We start from the raw sequence: 19389 nt of genomic DNA on the forward strand, positions 1-19389 counted from the left end.
ACATTAGATATGATTTTTAAAGGAGCTTTTTATCTGAAAGGGTATTGCTAGCCATTTGCTCTCATCCAAATGACTTATGGACACAATTAGTAGTTATGTTTCAGTCCAGCAGAACATTGAAAAACCATTATAGGCTTATGAGAAATAGTCTGCAATACAAAACTATGGATATTCTAAGGATGAATAAACAGCCTATTGTTCTTGAGTGGAAACATCAGGTAATCTGGGACCATTTAATCTAAAGTTCATCTTTTCCCAGTCTTTTCTATTCAAAACATATAAGCTTATTCAAGCTGACTTTTTATATCACATGGTTCATTTTTACTAGAACTTAATTGTAATAATCTTATTTTTTAAGGCATGACCTAGTTCTTTAAAATTCACAGGCTGAAGAAAATGGGTGAAAATAGAGAGAAGATAATATATGTGAAAATACAGTTGGAAATACATAGCTATGCCTTCACACATCTGATGGCTAATTTAAACAGTGTTGAGAAGGGAATGTATTACACAGTAATTAAATAAAGAAGGTTTTAATAAGGTATCTAATTTAGAAACTTTACTATTTCTCTTTCATAATCAATGTCACAACTCACGTCCACAGGCTTGCCATCGGAAGCTCGTGCCGCAATTACAGTCTTTCCACGAAGGTCCACAGTGTCCTTTTCATCTATATGCCGGCTTGCAATTAAATTACAATCCATATAGAGTGAAATGTCCCGGGATTGAATACCAATGCCAAGTTTATGCCACTGACGATCAAACAAAGGACGGAGTTCTCGATTTTTAAAAATGTAATTCAACACATCTCCCTCAGGAGCTCGGAACATAAATTCCACCACCTTCTTTCCACCATCAACTACCATAGAAACCTGAAAAAATGCAAATTAGCATTAAATGTTTCAAAACCAGGGTTCAAAATTATTAAAGCACACAAATTAAAAGTTAGAGATGCATGTTGGTGTAATTGAGGCACTTAGTAAAATGTTTTAGATGACACCAGATTTGTTAATACAAAAGAAGAACAAATATCTAGGTATGAAAATGTTTTAAATATGGGGCATTCTGGTGAATGTAATATGTTCCTTTCTTGAGAGAACATCTGAGGAGATAATATATATATGTATATCTAAGTATATATATAAAATTTTATATGAGTAATTCAAGAATTAAATGTTACTTAATTTAAAAAGAATAAGAATAGGATCATTTCTCTTAGCATGGAAACTGAGATTGACTTCTTGAAACTTTGATGATTTGCATGGTGTAGAGAAAAATGCCTTTTCATAAAGGATATACTTTTAGTTCAGTTCATCTTTCCATCATAAAATTGTGACTATATTAATAGATTAAAAGACCAGTGGAACAAAAAACATCTCAATGGATAGGTATAGAAATAAACACAAATGTAAGATGCCAATAAGTAATACTGAGGTTCATCTCCCCCCCTACCCACCACCAAACTGGAGTCTTTGCAAACTCATCTTTCTGCCCAAGTGTCATCACTTGCACAAGTATTCCTAGGTTCCTTCTCCCTGTGCCCCATTTTAGGAAGCTGTCCTTTCTATGCTCCCATAGTCCCCACTCAGCTCTGAGCCTACCTCTACCACTGCACCTGTCACACCATGGCTAAGCTATAGTATATTGTTCTCCTAGATGCCATCCTTTTAAGACCTGAGAAAGGTCTTTCTCCCTGAGAAACGAATTACTCTTTCAAAAATCTCTTCATCACTAACTAGAATATAGCATGTGTTCAATAGCTTTTAATTGATGGAATCAATATTTTATCCCACCTCTTCACCTACTCCAGACTTTCAAATGAAACCATGTATGAGTTATTTAAAAGTGATACATATCAGAAATGATAGGAGATAGAGAAGTTATTAGTGTCAATGAAGCAGTTATGAAAGAAGGGTCATTTGAGTGTCTTTAGACAAGATATGAATCATATTACAGATCTCAGCAAGATCATCCTAATGATGAGAACACTTGCATTCCCCTAAAAGGAAGACTATTCAAATACTAGATCTGCTTCCAGATTTGTGCACACCATGCCAAGATTCGGTTGGCGTAACCACGTAAGAGAAAACTAATCAGCACAACTCTTTGTTTCCTTACCTGTGGTATATTCTGCTGGTTTAAAACCTGCCACAGAAACCATCGTTCCTTTTTGGTACTTCTTCGTACTCGAAACATAGCTGCTATGGCGTACTCATCAGGAAGGCCTTTGGGAAATATCTTACTGGGGAAGGAAAACAAAGAATTATTGTGAGAACACTGAAGATGGTGACGAAAAAAATCTAGGTATAAAGTTCTTTTTAACACAGTATTTTTTTCCCATCACAATAAAACAAAATCTCTAAAATGGAATTTTCTCTACAAAGTCACCATTATTAAACTAAATTTCACAATGACCATTACTGTACTGTCTTAAGTAATGTTGTTCATTAAAAAGCAAACGAAATGTTAATTCCTCGTCCAATCTGATCTGGCATCTTTGCTGAGAGTCACACTGAGCTGCGAGGTGCCTCAGGGATGTCTCTAGGAGTCAGCACCATGGCAGAAGACATCAAGTCCAAAATCAAGAACTACCAGACTGTCCTTTGGACAACTGCTTCCCCAATCAGAACCAGACCAGGAACTGTTAGTAGAATTACCTGAACTTCTACCGCTGAAGGAGGTGATATCTCCATGTGTGAATGGTCCTGGTGTGTTTACAGGTCCTTCTGCCCCACAGCCTAAATGTCAGCCTGGGATGACCACAGGGCAGAAGGCTCATCTCCTGGGAAGATCGGAACTGGCTCCACCTACCTCTTCTTTGTCTTCCATCCTTCTCCCAGGGTGGTGAAGGACAAACTGGATACATTGTGATCCCCACCCTGGGATCCTGAATCATGGGTGAACTAATAACTAATAATAAATCCTCATTGGAAAAGTATAAGACTATGTATGTATAAACAGCTGGATGGGCAGTCAAGAAACCAGGGTGGAAGTTTTACCTTGATCAGTAAGAATGATGGTTTTTTCCATTTTGTTTTATTAAAATAACCATATTCTTCATACCAGATGACAGAGTGAATGACTAAATAGAACAGCCTCAAGCCCCTATATGTGCTAAAATGTATCTTATGTTCCCCTTTATTATCTATACAATTTCAAAAAAATTATTATGTAATTTTTGAACCACATAAAAATAGTATAATAGAAACTCCTGTGGGGGCACCTGGCTGGCTCAGTTGGGGAAGCATGGGAGTCTCAGTCTTGGGGTTTTGAGTCACATGCTGGGTATAGAGCTTACTTTAAAAAATAAACAAACAAACAAAAGCCCTCCTGTGTATCCAAATAAATAGATAGATAGGTAACAAATAATGTGGCTTTGATGTCTGCCATTTCTTTTTGGAACCACCTATAAACCTGATGGTGAGCATAGGTATAGTTGAGAGGTGATGCCAAAACATAAACTTCCAAATGACATTTTTGGAACTAGCTAGTTGCATCCAAACTCTTTTTAAAAAGGAAACCTCAACCCACACAGCAGACCCCACTCTACCCCCACATGCAGTAACTTGTGTCTCCATCTTTCTTCTAACTTCCTGCCTCCTCTACCTCACTCTCCCACCTTCACGCTCTTAAGATCATATCTTTGTTTCACGTGTTTTGGAATTCGACAGAACTATTTCCTGGAATTCTCCTTCCATTCATTGAATTGAACACATCTTCAAATAGGAGCTGCACATTACTGAAAAAAAAATTTTTTGCAAGTTTTTATTATTTTTTTTCTACACAATCTTCTCTTATCTCTTAGGAACTTGTTTCTTAGACAACCACTTAACACCTTATCCTAATGATCTATTCTACTATTCTACTTTCTGGGATATTTCCCTCATTTATTTTCCAATCCATCTATTCAACACCAATTTTTGTGTTTTTTTCTTATTACCAGGATCCTCTTTTGTTCTCTTTTTAAAAATATCCTGAACGCAGTATTTTATATCCCCGAAATAATCAATTGGATGGGTTTTTAAATGTTTTTCCTGCATCCTTGAACATCATCATTTCATCCAGGTTCGTTTTCCCTGTTTGACAGTTTAGCCTCTTTCTTCCATGCTGGGAGCTACACTCCACTTTCTGATGTTTTTTAATAATCCATATGTCATTAAGGACAAAGCACTGAACTTTGATTGCAAGCTTCATGTATGTCCGCACAGTGTTGATGAACAACTTTGCTGCATAGCATGATCACCTGGCAGATTTCACTGAAAGTCCTCCACACGTGAATGTAGAAAGATTAGTTCTCTAGGGACACTCAGTTTCTCCAAAGAAGAATCTTTCTACGTCCCACTTGGAAGAGTATTCATCTGGATGCAGGTCATAGTTCGATACAAAATTTTGCTTCATCCCTCTGTTTTTTGGCGCCGTGCCTCTTTTCTGCCTTGGCTATCCTGCTTACCTTCCACCTGAAGGCTCTCTGGCTAAATTTCTCTCAATAATAAGTCTAATAAACCTCTCACCTTCTGTCTGGTTTTATGAGGAAAAAGGAGGTACACTAGGTATACTACACACACACACACACACATCCCTCACCAGCTTCTGCAGAGGCTGGTTCCCCCTAGTGATAAGTCTCTCAGGTGTCCACTGAAGTCAACGGACCCACCTCTCACTAGAAACCCCAGCCCAGCAGTACATAGGTTCTAACATCTTCCAACTGCTTTTTGTCTTCAAAGAATCTATTGTAATCTCCCTTTCTACAGTCAATTTTGCATTTTAGAAGGTTAAAAGTCCTTTCAAATCTTCAACCTCTCCCTCTCCAATGCCCCTTTGATCTTGGTTTACAGACATATGCATATCTTCCCCCTGCTACAAAGTAGATAAAACTTCCTCTAACCTTGCTTTTTCACTATATTGCCCTCTCATCTATCCACCAACCTTCTTACATAAATATCTTAATGTCCTCATTGTTACTACGCACTTAGTCCTTAACTGTCTTGCATTCTAAAAGCATTTCCATTCAGTTAATCCACTGGCCTCTTCTCAATCCCCATTCCCCTCAATCCTTCTTTTTTTCTTTTTCTTTTTTTTTAAGATTCTATTTATTTATTTATTTGAGAGAGAGACAGTGGGAGAGAGCATGAGCCAGGAGAAGGTCAGAGAGCGAAGCAGACTCCCCATGGAGCTGGGAGCCTGATGTGGGATTCGATCCCGGGACTCCGGGATCATGACGTGAGCTGAAGGCAGTCGTCCAACCAACTGAGCCACCCAGGCATCCCCCCCACCCCAATCCTTCTTAAGTCTTTAACACTGAAGATACTCATTGATATAAACCAAAGGTCACAACCACAGGCCTATGGGGCCCACCCAGGGAATTGGAATGTAAACTTCCTGAGGTTCTTTGTCTAACCTACTCACCTTCTTGTTCCCAGCATCTAGAAAAGTGCCTGCACAAGGCACGTGCTCAATAAATATTATTAAATGAATCAATTAGCGGACTGAATTCAGATATATATTACCTAAAAAAATATACAAAACAAAAAACACATGACCCTCTCAGTCTAGCTTTGATTTTTCCATCTTGGATAGAAATATGCATCTAAGGAAATTTCACTTTCCTCCTAAGACTTTTATTGAAAACAAACAAAAATGAAAATGAAAAAAACAAAAAACAAAACAACAACCACAAAAAAACAAGGGTGACTGGATAGCTCAGTAGGTTAGGTGTTTGCCTTCTGCTCAGGTTATAATCCTGGGGTCCTAGGTTTGAGCCCTGCATGAGGCTCCCTGCTCAGAAGGAGCTTCTCTCTCCCTCTGCCACTAACCCCTGCTTATGCTCACTCTGTCAAATAAATAAATAAAATTTTAAAACACACACACACACACTCACAAAAAACAAACAAAACAAAACAAAGCAAAAAACACCAGAGGAAGTTAGTTAATAACAGCAACCAACACCCATCCTCATGTAGAGGTCACAGGTTTCTTTCAAGTTTATTGCCACTAGGGCACTCTACAACTGTTTGTAAAATGAATGACTGACCTAGCAAATGAAACAGATAAAGACACACTTAATTTTGATAGAATTCTTTAATATTTCATAAAACTAAATATAATTATTTTTAATAATTCATAATCAAATTCAAAATTGAAAATATATCTCATGAAAGGTTCTTTCTGTGACAAAAATAAACTTAAACATTATTAATATTGTTAATATATAATAAATACAGTCTTAAAATAATAAACTGAAATAAATTTAGTTATGTTTACTGAAAAACTGATTTTTTTCTTAGTCTAAGTTTATAATGGATACAAATCCTTATAATTACTATCTTTTCCTTTCAGTAATTCTTGCTCTACTTTCAAACCCAAAAATGATTTTACTTGCTGAATTATAATTTTGAAGAAAAATTCCTCTATTTTAAAAACAATACATTACAAAATAGATCAGCTCTTGTAGACTATTCTTTTTTATACCACGCAAGCACACTTAATGTGACACAGAATAATTTCTCTGGGTCTTGCCAAAGTTTCTATTATAAAAGATGCCATATTGGATTACTGGTCTGATACCGGAGAGATATAATGACAGCTTGTTATGTGTAAGATACCCATGCTTGAATATTTTTTGAATGGAGTGTAATTTCCTATGAGAAATTCTATCCATTGCTTATTCAGCAATATTCCCATTAAGAAAAACATTTTTGATCCTTACTTGCCAAATAATTCATATATATATGAAATGTATATAATATATATTATGAAATACATATAATATATAGGTATATATATTATAGGGCTAAAAATCATCATTGGGATATTTTCTACCTTCTCTCCATTTCATACACATTGTATGTATTTCAATGCTGTAAGTGGCAAATTCATCCACATAAATTAATACTAACCTATATATGAAGAACTCAAAGTTTAGTGAAAATTAAGTGTAATTAATCCTTTATTTCCCATTGTCTACTTTTCTTCACATTAATGAAAGTCATCTAAATATCCATGGATAGGTAAGAGAAGAAATAATACCAAATTCACAAAATATTCAATCTAAAAATCAATTTCTTTAATGTTACTAAGTAAAAGTCACTGAGAGTCAAACTAAAGTCATTCCAAATTGCTCAAAGGTGCCAAAGGAAATTTGCTGCTTGCAGAGTCCTCTTTACACTAGCCCCTGAGAGCACTAGTTCTAGATACAATCTGGAGTGTCTCTGAAGCCTCATAATTCACATATTTTAGACTCCTTTGAACTTGTAATTTATTTCAGTGTTGAAAAAAATCTAAAATATAGTTTTTTCCCACTCTCTGATGTTCTCTATGTATAGCAGCCCTCTGTTCAATCATAAAATGGAAAGAAACACTATTAAACTCTACGGGAAGTGGCAGAGAATCAAAAGTAGGGCTCCTTATAGTGACTAGCTATGGCCAAAGGCAATGTCCAGATCTGAGAACCAGTGAGATTTGACCCCACAAAAATCTGATTTCATAAAGATGTTAACATTATAGTACTTCCCTCTCAGTGTTAAAATTAAGAGAGATTTTTAAATTTTCTTCTTTATAGTTTCACTACTTCCTCAATTTTTACAATGAGCATAAATTATATTATCACTTTTAAAACAACACTACTATCTTTCAGGTTAGGAAAAAATAATCCTGTTGTTTAAAGTGAATTATAAATTAACCTGATATTCTTCAAGGTCATAGATGAGGGAGAATTAACAATAACAAATATTGGGGCACCTGAGTAGCCCTGTGGGTTAAGCCTCTGATCTTCAGCTCAGGTCCTGAGATCTCAGGGTCCTGGGATTGAGCCCCGAATTGGGCTATCTGCTCAACAGGGAGCCTGCTTTCCCCTCTCTCTCTGCCTCCCTCTCTGCCTACTTGTGATCTCTGTTGTCAAATAAATAAATTTTAAAAAATCTTTTAAAAAAACAATAACAAATATTATTTTTTCCATTAGGGGAGGTTAAAAAGTCATAGAAGTCTATAACTCCCAATCTAAAGCCTTCAGAATGGTTCAGTCATGAAGAAGTAGGGTGAGATGAAAGAAACCTCAAATGAAAATACACTTTAACCAATATTTTCTCCATATACTTCAAACAGAATATCTAATTACAAAGTCCTAGTACCTGTACTTATGAAGTTGGATACAAATGAACATCTTATTAAACATGAAGGAATTCACTGTATAGGAATTTAAGAATGGGCCGTATTTGTCTACATAGCTTACTTCCCACAGTCTCTAAATTTTTCTCACTTGATTAATGAAAATCTTTGGTCATAATTTATTTAAAATCTTTAAGAAATATAAGTAAAATGATGATGTCTAAAACATATCTGCAATACAGGAAAGATCCTCGCATGAGATGGAAGAAACATTTAATCATTCTGTGTATGTGTAATTGTTATTAAATAGGATTGTACTTCCACTGTCTTTTGTATACATGGTATGAATGCAGAGACTATGTTAGCTGACAAGCCCAAACACCTAAAATTCTACTACTAGAACTTTCTTTCTCTCTGAAAAACACTTGTGTTTATAAAACATAAGCTCTGTTACCGCTAAAATAGTCCCAGGAATCTGGTCACATGATACTAACAAATTGTCTAATAATTAATTCTCTCACCTTGGAAAGAACAGAACAGAGATCTATGAGATTGTGATAAAGCAAGGAAGTTAAGAGAAAAGAAACGAAGAGGGAGGAATAAATCCAGAGCAGGAAATGCTCCTTAGTTAGAAGACTGAAATGTCATTGTTCTGATCCCTGGGTAACACAAACATCATCTTAAAGCACTGGCAGTTAGAGAGCAAAGTTTAATAGAAAGGTGATGCCAAAGGGGAGATGGAACCAAGATAGACCTTGACTGTTTCCCTTGCCTGTGCTGTCAACTCATGTGCTTAATCTCTACTGGGCATCTCCACTTGGATATTAAAGGCATCTCTAATTAAATAACTGAAATTGAACTTTGTCAACACATCCCTTCACCAGAATCCCACATCTCCATAAAAGGTGTGGCCATTTACCCACATTCTCCAGCCTAAAAGTCATTCTTGAATCTTACCTTTCCTTTATTTTCCTCCAACACAAACAACCGTGAGCAAGTCTTACTGTTTCTACCACCAAAACAGACCAGAACTCTGTCTACTTCTCTTCAGCTCCACTGTCACTCACTAGTCCAAACTGCCAGTCTCTCCTCAGGACTCCTGTGATGGTTTTGTTCTCCCTCTTTCCCCTCCATTACAGGCTAGCCCTGTGGGATGCACTTTTCAAATGTAAATCAGACCTCATCCCTCCCTTACTTATAGCCTTCCTGCAGTATCCTATGGTTCCTGGAATAAGATGTGCACATCTTTGATCATGGCTCACAAGGTTTTATCTGTTCTGACCCCTGCCCTCTCTCACAGGTCATCTCCTATTCCAGTTTCTGTGTGGAACCCAGACTCCAGGCACAATGACCTGAACTTTGGTCCTTGAGCACACTAGTCTCATTGGGGTCTTGGGTCTTTGTACGTCTTGTTTTCTCAAAACACAGGATGGCCATTCCCAGAAGTCCTCACTTAAATGGCTTCTCCTCACTATTCAGGTCTTAGCTCTGTTTCACTTCTTCTGGAAGGTTGATAGCTGTTCTCACTTCAGTTACTACCTCCCATATTACCTTGTTTTATTATCTTCATAGACTTATAACTACCCAAGTATTTCTTTTTAATGTATTGGTTTACACATGTATTACCTGTCTACAACCCCTAGAATGTGATTTCCATGAAAATAGGGGATCTGCCAGATGTATTGCTCTAAATCAACCATTAGACTAGTATCTTGCTTATAGGAAGCACAAATAAAAGTTTGTTCCATTCTTAGAAAATCCATCATAATACCTATGGCCAGTCCTGGCATGTGTACATGGTATTTGCATAATGCTTTAAAGTTAAGACCTTTAAGACTATGCCATATGAGGGGCGCCTGGGTGGCTCAGTGGGTTAAGCCGCTGCCTTCAGCTCAGGTCATGATCTCAGGGTCCTGGGATCGAGTCCCGCATCGGGCTCTCTGCTCAGCAGGGAGCCTGCTTCCTCCTCTCTCTCTCTGCCTGCCTCTCTGCCTACTTGTAATCTCTCTCTGTCAAATAAATAAATAAATAAATAAATAAATAAATAAAAAGACTATGCCATATGACATTCAGCAGGAAAACAGAAGGAAAAAAAATCAAGCTCTATATGATTTAAAGCAGGTTAATCAGTTTGACACAAAATGAGTCCAAGAACAAATACAATCAGTGTTCTTACTTTCAAAAAGAAATTTTAAATCTCTACAAGTTATAGCAAAATAGATCTCCTGCCCCAAGAATATTTCACCAAAAGTGTCCTTCAGCAGAAGTCTTTCAGTGTTTGGAAATGACACCACACATAAGAGTTTCCTGTAGTTCTACAGTCCTAAAGCTGAAGGGAACCTTTAGAGTGATTTAGATCAACCATCTCATAAATGAGAAATTAAAGCCACAAAAGTTAAATAACTGGCCCCACCATCATCTGCCACACAGAGGTCAGGATGGAACTTGAACTCGGGACTTCTAATTCCCAGGGTCAATTTTTTCCAGTATATCAAGTTGCTTGCATCCTCCAGGTTAAGAATAAAATTTCCCTCATCATTACTGACCTGACTTAAAAGTAATGTTATGTGACTACAGGGAAGGGAAAAAAAAACACTTTTCTGAATACTAGAAGAGATGGGGGAATATAAATAAATATCAAATATCAGTAACAACAAATGAATAGTTAAAATGTTTACAATCATGAAATATTAACAACAACAATAAATCATACTTGGGGCTCAGAGCAAAGTATTCATCATGACATTTTCATATCTTAGGTAACCAGAGGCCATAGAGGGAAGATTATTACAGTTCTCTCCCTTAATTATATTTTGAGCACAGATTAGGAAATATTGAAACCACACAGTAATATCTTTAAAAGACGGCTATGATCTGTTGGGTTTTAAGAAAGATACCCATGCTACAGAAGTGATAACCAATCAGGAGTATTTTCTCTATATTCCTTAGAGATTATTTCTTAGAAAAATTGGATTTCTCAAACATTTCTTTTAAACCATAAGTGACTCTTAATCTCACAAAACAAACTGAGGGTTGCTGGGGGGAGGGGGTTTGGGAGAAGGGGGTGGGATTATGGACATTGGGGAGGGTATGTGATTTGGTGAGTGCTGTGAAGTGTGTAAACCTGGTGATTCACAGACCTGTACCCCTGGGGATAAAATATATGTTTATAAAAAATAAAAAATTAAAAAAAAAAAGTGCAATTTTGGGGAAGTAGTAAAAATTATAAGAACAGCATATATACTAATAATTACACAATGTGAAGAAAAGCATGACATGTTCTCATAAAAAAGTACCTTGGTGTTTATCCTACTGGTGAGAAAATACATTGTTATTTTAATATCTTAGGAAGAACACCAATAGAATAGTAACCTGACTAAAAAGATGAACGATCCCTTAAAAAGTGAAAATAATGACCAGAAATGTGACTATTTCAAATAATTATAGAAGAAGTACCTTTGGCACTGACCCTATATTAATTCTTCCCCGGCATGGGGAGCAGTATAAGCTTCTATCCTGTTCATCCCCTGAGGTGTGAAATCAATGTCAACCAGAGCTATACACAAAGTTAACTTAATAAAGTTGAAGTGTCTGGTCTCTCAGGGACAGAAGGATGTCAGCTGAACAAATCACAGGCATTCCTGGCTGCCCAGTTAATGAGAAACCAATAAGAGCTACCTTAAATGGATAAACTCTGCTTTTTCATACTCCCTTCTAGATGGGGAGCACTGCAAGCATGAAAAATCATAAAACAAAAAATAATTCACTCTTTTATAGTACGTGCAAATATTTATTGATAAAGTTGTTTTATGGGGAGATGGAATCAGGGAGTGGATCTCATTTAGTTTCCATGAGTAGGCCCTGGTGGTTTGTTGTCAAGAAAAATAAAGACCATAATGAAGCTCATAAATTTCTTTACTTCTTTGTATATTAAGTAATTGGTAATTTCATTGTACAGCAAGTTCAAGTTGATGTATTTGTTCAGTACTCCTAGAAGGACCATAGTTTTAATGTGGCAAGTGACATCTCTGTCTCATGTACGGAAAAAGTAAAGGACAAAAACCAAACTGCAGAATAAAAAGGGATAGAGGCAGAAAAAAATGTGACTGCCAGTTTCTTTTTTGTTCTTTTACCTAATTAAATAACAAGGAATGTGAGGCAAGAAGTGAAAGGTTAAAAAAAAAAAAAAAGGAAATACAGAGAGTAACAAGCTTTCGTAGTTTCAGTGCTCACAAACTGAAAAGAGAACATAATTATTCTAGAGAAATTTCATTTTGTATATGGTATTTCCAAAATCAAGCATGGTACATATTTGGATAGCAAAGTGCTTAAAAAATTAAGCACAGTTTCCGAGGTAATTCTTCTACTAGCTCTTAGCACAAGGCTTGAAACAAAGCCTCCCCCCCTTTTTTTTAAAGTGCTATTTTGGTAGAGATGAAGTGAGTTTTCCAGATCATATTTAGCAAGACCAACATTTATTTACTTTTTTGCTTTTAAAATGAAATGGCTAAATGGAAAAAAGATCTATTTTTAAATATCAAGAACTGGCTTCCAAATTAATTCTTCCACTCTAAATAAGCATGAGGCAGAGTTTATGAAGAACTTCCGTATTTACAAGTATCAATGGGGCCTTTAACTTGCTGAATATCTTCCAGGAAGAGAAATATGATACAAGTTACATTTCCTGAGAGTGAAGTGAGAGATGCTTGGAGTTTATAGTAAGTCATTTCTTTCCCAGCTGACACCCACCATCACCTGTCACGTTACAAGCAATTTGGCTAGCAGGGCCTGGAAGGTTTGTCTGAAATGTCTTCCCCCCAAGCCGGCTGGTGATGTGTGAGTTCCACAGACACAGACTCTGAAATCTTAGCCTTTCTGTGCTTGCTAGCTAGGGGGATTCAGAAAGATAGATTGTTGATGGGAAAACAAAGCTTAGATGCCTCTCTGATAATCATGTGTCTGTTATGATTAGCACTCGTTCATCCTGACGTCGTAAATAACTACCCATTGAAAACAAGCCCTTCTACTATATAACACCCAGATAACGAAAATCAAGGATGGACCAGAGAAGCCACTCTTAAGAAAGGCTTGGAAGGCTAATTTTTTTTTTCAGGTGTTTCCACCCAAAAAAGAACATAAATCCTGGGTCAAACCCCATGCTAAGGCAGTCCTCTGAGAACTGAAGTGTGCTTCCTGGGTCTGGGGGCTTGGCCTCGGCCTCAGGATCATTTGACCTGAAAGCTGTCATTTTCCCAGGGGCTTATTTTCAGCATATTTGTCTGCTTCTTTCTAGAATGTAATGCTATTGCTCTCACACCTTCACTTTATTTTAAGCAGCTTTACTGAGGGGTAACTGACATACTGTGGTTTCTCTTCAGACCGTCGAATCTTTCACCTTTCACTTCATTTTCAAATAAAGTTCAAACCCCTTAACCTGGCATTTAAGTCTGTTCAGAAGAGCACCTCAGCCTCCATTTTCAGCCTCCTCCACCCCAGAAACTCTTGCCACCTGTGTTCACTACCACACAGGATTTCTCACCATTCTTCAAACTGCACTGACCTTTAAATGATACCCCAGCTACTGCACACTGGCCCCCTGGGTCACCTGGCAAATCTGTACTTATCCTTCAAGCCTCTACCTTACACATCCTCTGGGAAGCTTTCCCTAGTTCCCTCAAAATGGCTTCCTCTGTTCGCCTCTTCATGTTTGTCATCGTCATCTGTGCATACATCTAAATATTGCTACTATATTCCATAACAGCTAATTATTAACTAACATACCTATCTTCCCAGACAGAAATAACTCAATGCCAGGCACCATGTCTTTATTTATCTTTAAATCCTCAGTCCCTGGCATGTAATGAGTCTTCCATGTCATTAGGGAATCAAATGAAATACTTTGTTAGAATTTCTTCTCTCACTGCATTCAAAGCTGAACTGAGAAATAATAGGGACAGTATATCATAAAATGTTTATTCTGTATATATCATGAACAAAGGGAATTTTTTCAAAAGATTTTATTTATTTATTTGACAAAGAGAGAGAAAGGGAAAGAGCACAAGCAGGGGGAGCAGCAGGCAGAGGGAGAGGAAGAAGCAGGGAGCATGATATGGGGCTCAATCCCAGAACCCTGAGATCATGACCTGAGCAGAAGGCAGACACCTAACCAACTGAGCTTCCCAGGGGCCTGAAAAGGGAATTATAGATTCTTATTATGGGTAAATTAGAAGAGAGATAGAAATGTAAAGATAATAGAGAGGAATGTCTAGTTCATATCTATGAGCCTTTGAGTATCATAGAAAAAAGAATGCCAAGAGTTGATTAGATTACATTTTTAAATACACCAAGCAGCCCTGTGCCTTGGGCATGGCCTTGAGGTCCAGAGGACAGTTACAGAGAGGATCACTGAACTCATACCTTCATCCTCCAGAGCATATACACACACCTCCCACTCAGCTATAAGCCACAGAGCAACTCTGGTACCTGAGGGCTGAGGATGAGGAGCCATGAACAGGGGTTGTCTAGGGCCCATGAAGCAGCATTTTCATGGAGAGGACTCCCAGGAAAAGTAAGGGTGACTTGCCTGATCAAGGAAATTAGAATACAAGGACAAGAGTGTACTTTCTTTAGAACATGAGCACACGTGCAACACTCTTGGGGCTCCCCAAAATAACAAGAGCTGTTTTTAAGAGAGGGCTGAAGTTCTACAGTTGTACAGGTAGAAAGGTAGAAAGAAATCATCACAATTTAACACTGATGTTACTATGACATCATTTGAACCTAATACTAATGAGACCCGGAAACATTTAGATTATCTGAGCCAGAATGAGTTCAGCATTACATGAAAAGTATACTGAACCATACAAAAGGAAGGAATTTTGCTTATGGACATCAGTGACAACTGTGTTTAGAAGGTAGTGTGGGTACTAAACTTTCCAGGAGATATAACATTCAAATCAGGAAAAATGACAGGCAGAAATATGACAAGTAGAGAGAAACAGGTACAGAAAGGCAGTGTAGAGAAATACTACAGAGGCATTTGAGACAGGACAGTGGCCATCAGTAACTCTGAAAGAAATTTCCATAGTGTTCAAGAAGGCTGGTAAGATAGGAGGGGGTTAAGGGATGTGTGAGGAAGTTAAAGTCGTCAGTAACATTATTCCTCTGGGAAGTTTGGGAGTAAAAGGGATTGTCCAAGGAAGATGTTTCTAGAACAGAAAAGGATTAAGTATATATTTGTAGACTAAGAGGCCAGGATACTGTGGAGAGGAACACTGAAAACAGAAGAGCAAAGGGGATCATGAGTGGATCAAGGTATTAGAGGAGGCTGGCAAGGAGAAGATTAAGAGCACAAGTGAAGGGGTTAAAACAGAAGGGTAGCCACTACAGAGGACAGCTGAGGCAGGGAAATTCTGAAGTAGAGAGAAGAAGTCGAGCTGGCTCAAATATGAGGAATAGCTTTGGTGCAAAACATCTGGTCAATTCAATCTCATATTCAACCAACCAGATGTTAATCCTACACAGCACAACCACGTGTGTCCGTATTAATTGAAATTTTCACTGAACTTGTGATTGCTTCTTAATTACATGGATATAGCCATGGTGAGAGGAATTATTAAAGTCAATTATTTTAATATATTACTTTTAGCTTAGAATTATAAAAATTTCACCTAGTCTGGAACACATGTATTTTAGGAAATGTAAGTGTTAATTAAAATGAGGTAACAGACAAGGTATACCAAGCTTCTGTGAGTCACATAAAATAACATGAGCGGCTTTTGGCTACCTTGCTTATTTTCTGATTATCCTTCATGGTTAAATTGAAGGAACTGAGATGATGATAAATTAATAGTTTATTAGCTAACACAATCATTCTTCCTTGATTGACATTCATCACTGAAATTAAAATTGTATTCCACTATCTGAGTCTGTGTTTGAGAATGGAGTTTAGCCTATCCAGTGCTATTCTACCAAACAAAGAGTCTGACAAATCTACAAAAAACCTGTCAAGTTCTTATGAAGTTCTTAAGCACCAGTATAACAAAACATCATGCCTTACCATAGTCAATTCTCTGGCTAATTTACAAATTTAAGATCATGCTTAAATTTAGGTTTACAGCCATTCTAAAGGCAATACATTTGCAACCACCTAAGGTTAATAGCTTATTAGTCCTTGCAGCATTTATATGGGTCAAATAAGATTAACGATAATTTGAAGTCTATGCCTATATGCTTTCTTTCTTTTCTATACTCTGAAAATCTGCAATGCACACTCCACAGATACATACTTAGAACCCCACCCAAGCAAAACCTCTATCTCTTACCATATTTGATTTATTGGGTAAAAAGATGAAGGAAGAGGAAAGAAAAATCAAATACATAATCTAATTGTAGATTAATCAATGCCTGTCAAATTGGCCCAAGTAATTACCAAAACAGAACACCTTAATTTTATTATTTTATGTTGACATGATGACATTTGCATTATTATGACTCCTAAGTAGTATATTTAAGGCACCTCACTATCTCAAGGTAACTGGCATAAGAACATTTTAAGATAAGATAATTTCATATAATTAATCATAATAAAGTAGGAAATAAGCCCTAAATACATGCTGTATAACATTGTACCTATAGTTGATAACAATAATATATAGTACACTAAATAATGTATTAAGAGGGTAGATCTCATGTTAAATGTTCTTTCTGAAATAAATGAAAGAAAACAAAACAAAACAAAAATAAAATACGTATGGATATTGTAGAATCTTTACACATGTGATCAATTACTGATACTCCTTACCATTCTCCAAACACTACTGGATTATATGAACTTGATGGAGAAAAATCACAACTTATTAAAATTTGATGATAATATTAAATGTTTCCAAAACTGATAAATGGAAATATTAAACTAATAACATTTCATATTATATTACATTTTAGTAGCCATTTCTATACAAAGCTCTTTGTTACTGGAATATATCAGTATACCTAAATGTTTCAGAAAAAAATAACAGATTCGTGATTGGTTCTTGTGATGGGGATATAAATATTTCCATGCATTCTTAAAAATTTGCATAATCATCCTCTTAAAATTGTGTTCTATCTAATATATGTAATTTGGCTATATTATATGAGTTAAAGAACTCACTAATTGTGAACCTATCGGGCTTTTCTTTTCATCTTAAGAATGTATGACTTGCAATCAGAGAAAGACAGTTATCATATTATCTCCTGATATGAGGAAGTAGAGAGGCACTGTGGGGGGCTCAGGGGGCTGGAAAAGAATCAATGAAACAAGATGGGATTGGGAGGGAAACAAACCATAAGAGACTCTTAACCTCACAAAACAAACTGAGGGTTGCGGGGGGCAGGGGTGGGGGCGGGGTTAGGGAGAGGGTGGTGGGGTTATGGACATTGGGGAAGGTATGTGCTATGGTGAGTGCTGTGAAGTATGTAAACCTGGTGATTCACAGACCTGTACTCCCTGGGGCTAATAATACATTATATGTTAATTTTAAAAATTAAAAAAAAAATAAAAAAAGATTGTATGACTTGTATGATTGTATGACTTATGATTGTAAGCTTCTGCCTTCGGCTCAGGACATGATCCCAAGGTCCTGGGATCCAGCTCCACATCAGGCTCCCTGCTCAATGGGAAGCCTGCTTCTTCCACTCCTGCTCCCCCTGCTTGTGTTCCCTCTCTCACTGTGTCTCTCTCTGTCAAATAAATAATTAAAATCTTAAAAATAAAACAACAAAACAAACAAACAAACAAAACTTATGACTTAGGGACACCTGGGTGGCTCAGTGGTTATGTGTCTGCCTTCAGTTCAGGCATGATCCCAGGATCCTGGGATCAAGTGCCACAATGGCTCCTTGCTCAGTTGGGAGCCTGCTTCTCCCTCTCCTTGCTACTCCCCCTGCTTGTGCTTTCTCTTTCTCTGTCTCTCTTTGATTAATAAATAAATAAGTTCCTTAAAAATATATTTTAAAAAAAGAATGTATGACTTAATAATCCACCTCACACTTGGTGTGACAAACTATAATTAAGGAAATACAGTGATGACATAAGAATTATGTGTAAGTGTCATTCAATCTCATAAAAACAGCTGGACAACTTTTCAATTAAGTCACTTTTCCTTACATGGGAAGCTTCTTCTCTAAGAAATGGTAAGATGGCCCATATGAAAACCTAAGGGACGCATAAATAGTCATTCTCTATAGTTTAATGGAATTGTGAAGTAATCCTCCTGGAATTAGAAGCTTAAGCATCAGAGTTCTTAACATCATTTTGAGCCACAGGGTCTAACTGGTTTTGAGAACCTGGAGAGGTCCCAAAGAAGAACAATAAAAACCAAACCTTCAGAAGACATGAACAGACATTTCTGCAAAGAAGACATTCATATGGCCAACAGACACATGAAAAAGTGCTCAACATCATTTGGCATCAGGGAAATACAAATCAAACCCACAATGAGATACAACCTCACACCAGTCAGAATGGCTAAAATTAACAAGTCAGGAAAGGACAGATGCTGGTGAGGATGCAGAGAAACACTGTTGGTGGGAATACAAACTAGTGTAGTCACTCTGGAAAACAGTATGAAGCTTCCTCAAAAAGTTGAAAATAGAGCTACCCTATGACCCAGCAATTGCACTACTTGGTATTTACCCCAAAGATACAAACATAGTGATGCAAAGCAGCATCTGCACCCGCATGTTTATAGCAGCAATGTCCACAATAGCCAAACTATGGAAAGAACCCAGATGTCCATCAACAGATGAATGGATAAAGAAGATGTGGTACACACACACACACACACACACACACCCCAATACTATGCAGTCATCAAAAAAGTCTTGCCATTAGCAACAACCTGGATGGACCGAAAGGGTATTGTGCTAAGTGAAATAAGTCAGTAAGAGAAAGACAACTATCATATGATCTCACTGATATGAGGAATTTGAGAAACAAGATAAAAGGATCATAGGGGAAGGGAGGGACAAGTGAAACAAGATGAAACTGAGAGGCAGATAAACCATAAGAGACTCTTAATTTTGGGAAACAACCAGAGGATTGCTGGAGGGGAGGGAGTGGAAGGGATGGGCTTGCTGGGTGGTGGACCCTGGGGAGGGTATATGCTCCCTGTGAATTGTGTAAGGCTGATGAATCACAGACCTGTGCCCCTGAAACAAATAATACGTTACATGTTTAAAAAAAAAAAGAAGAAAGAAAGAAAGAAAGAAAGAAAGAAAGAAAGAAAGAAAGAAAGAAAGAAA

At 37.1% G+C, this 19389-nt stretch overlaps 1 protein-coding gene and 1 pseudogene across 1 annotated transcript in view; one reads left to right on the top strand and one right to left on the bottom strand.

Annotated features, from left to right (window-relative positions):
- Positions 1–19389, bottom strand: part of COL19A1 (collagen type XIX alpha 1 chain) — a 308387-nt gene that overhangs the window by 276027 nt on the left and 12971 nt on the right. The window contains exons 4-5 of the mRNA XM_059399023.1: positions 2119–2242; positions 597–872 (exon numbers count right to left, since the gene is read on the bottom strand). Of these exons, the coding sequence (XP_059255006.1) occupies positions 597–872; positions 2119–2242 (400 nt within the window). The remainder of the gene's footprint in view (positions 1–596; positions 873–2118; positions 2243–19389) is intronic.
- On the top strand, positions 2557–2871 carry LOC132018487 (cytochrome c oxidase subunit 6B1-like; annotated as a pseudogene).

This window comes from Mustela nigripes, chromosome 5 (assembly GCF_022355385.1).
Source record: "Mustela nigripes isolate SB6536 chromosome 5, MUSNIG.SB6536, whole genome shotgun sequence".
Classification (NCBI taxonomy): domain Eukaryota; kingdom Metazoa; phylum Chordata; class Mammalia; order Carnivora; family Mustelidae; genus Mustela; species Mustela nigripes.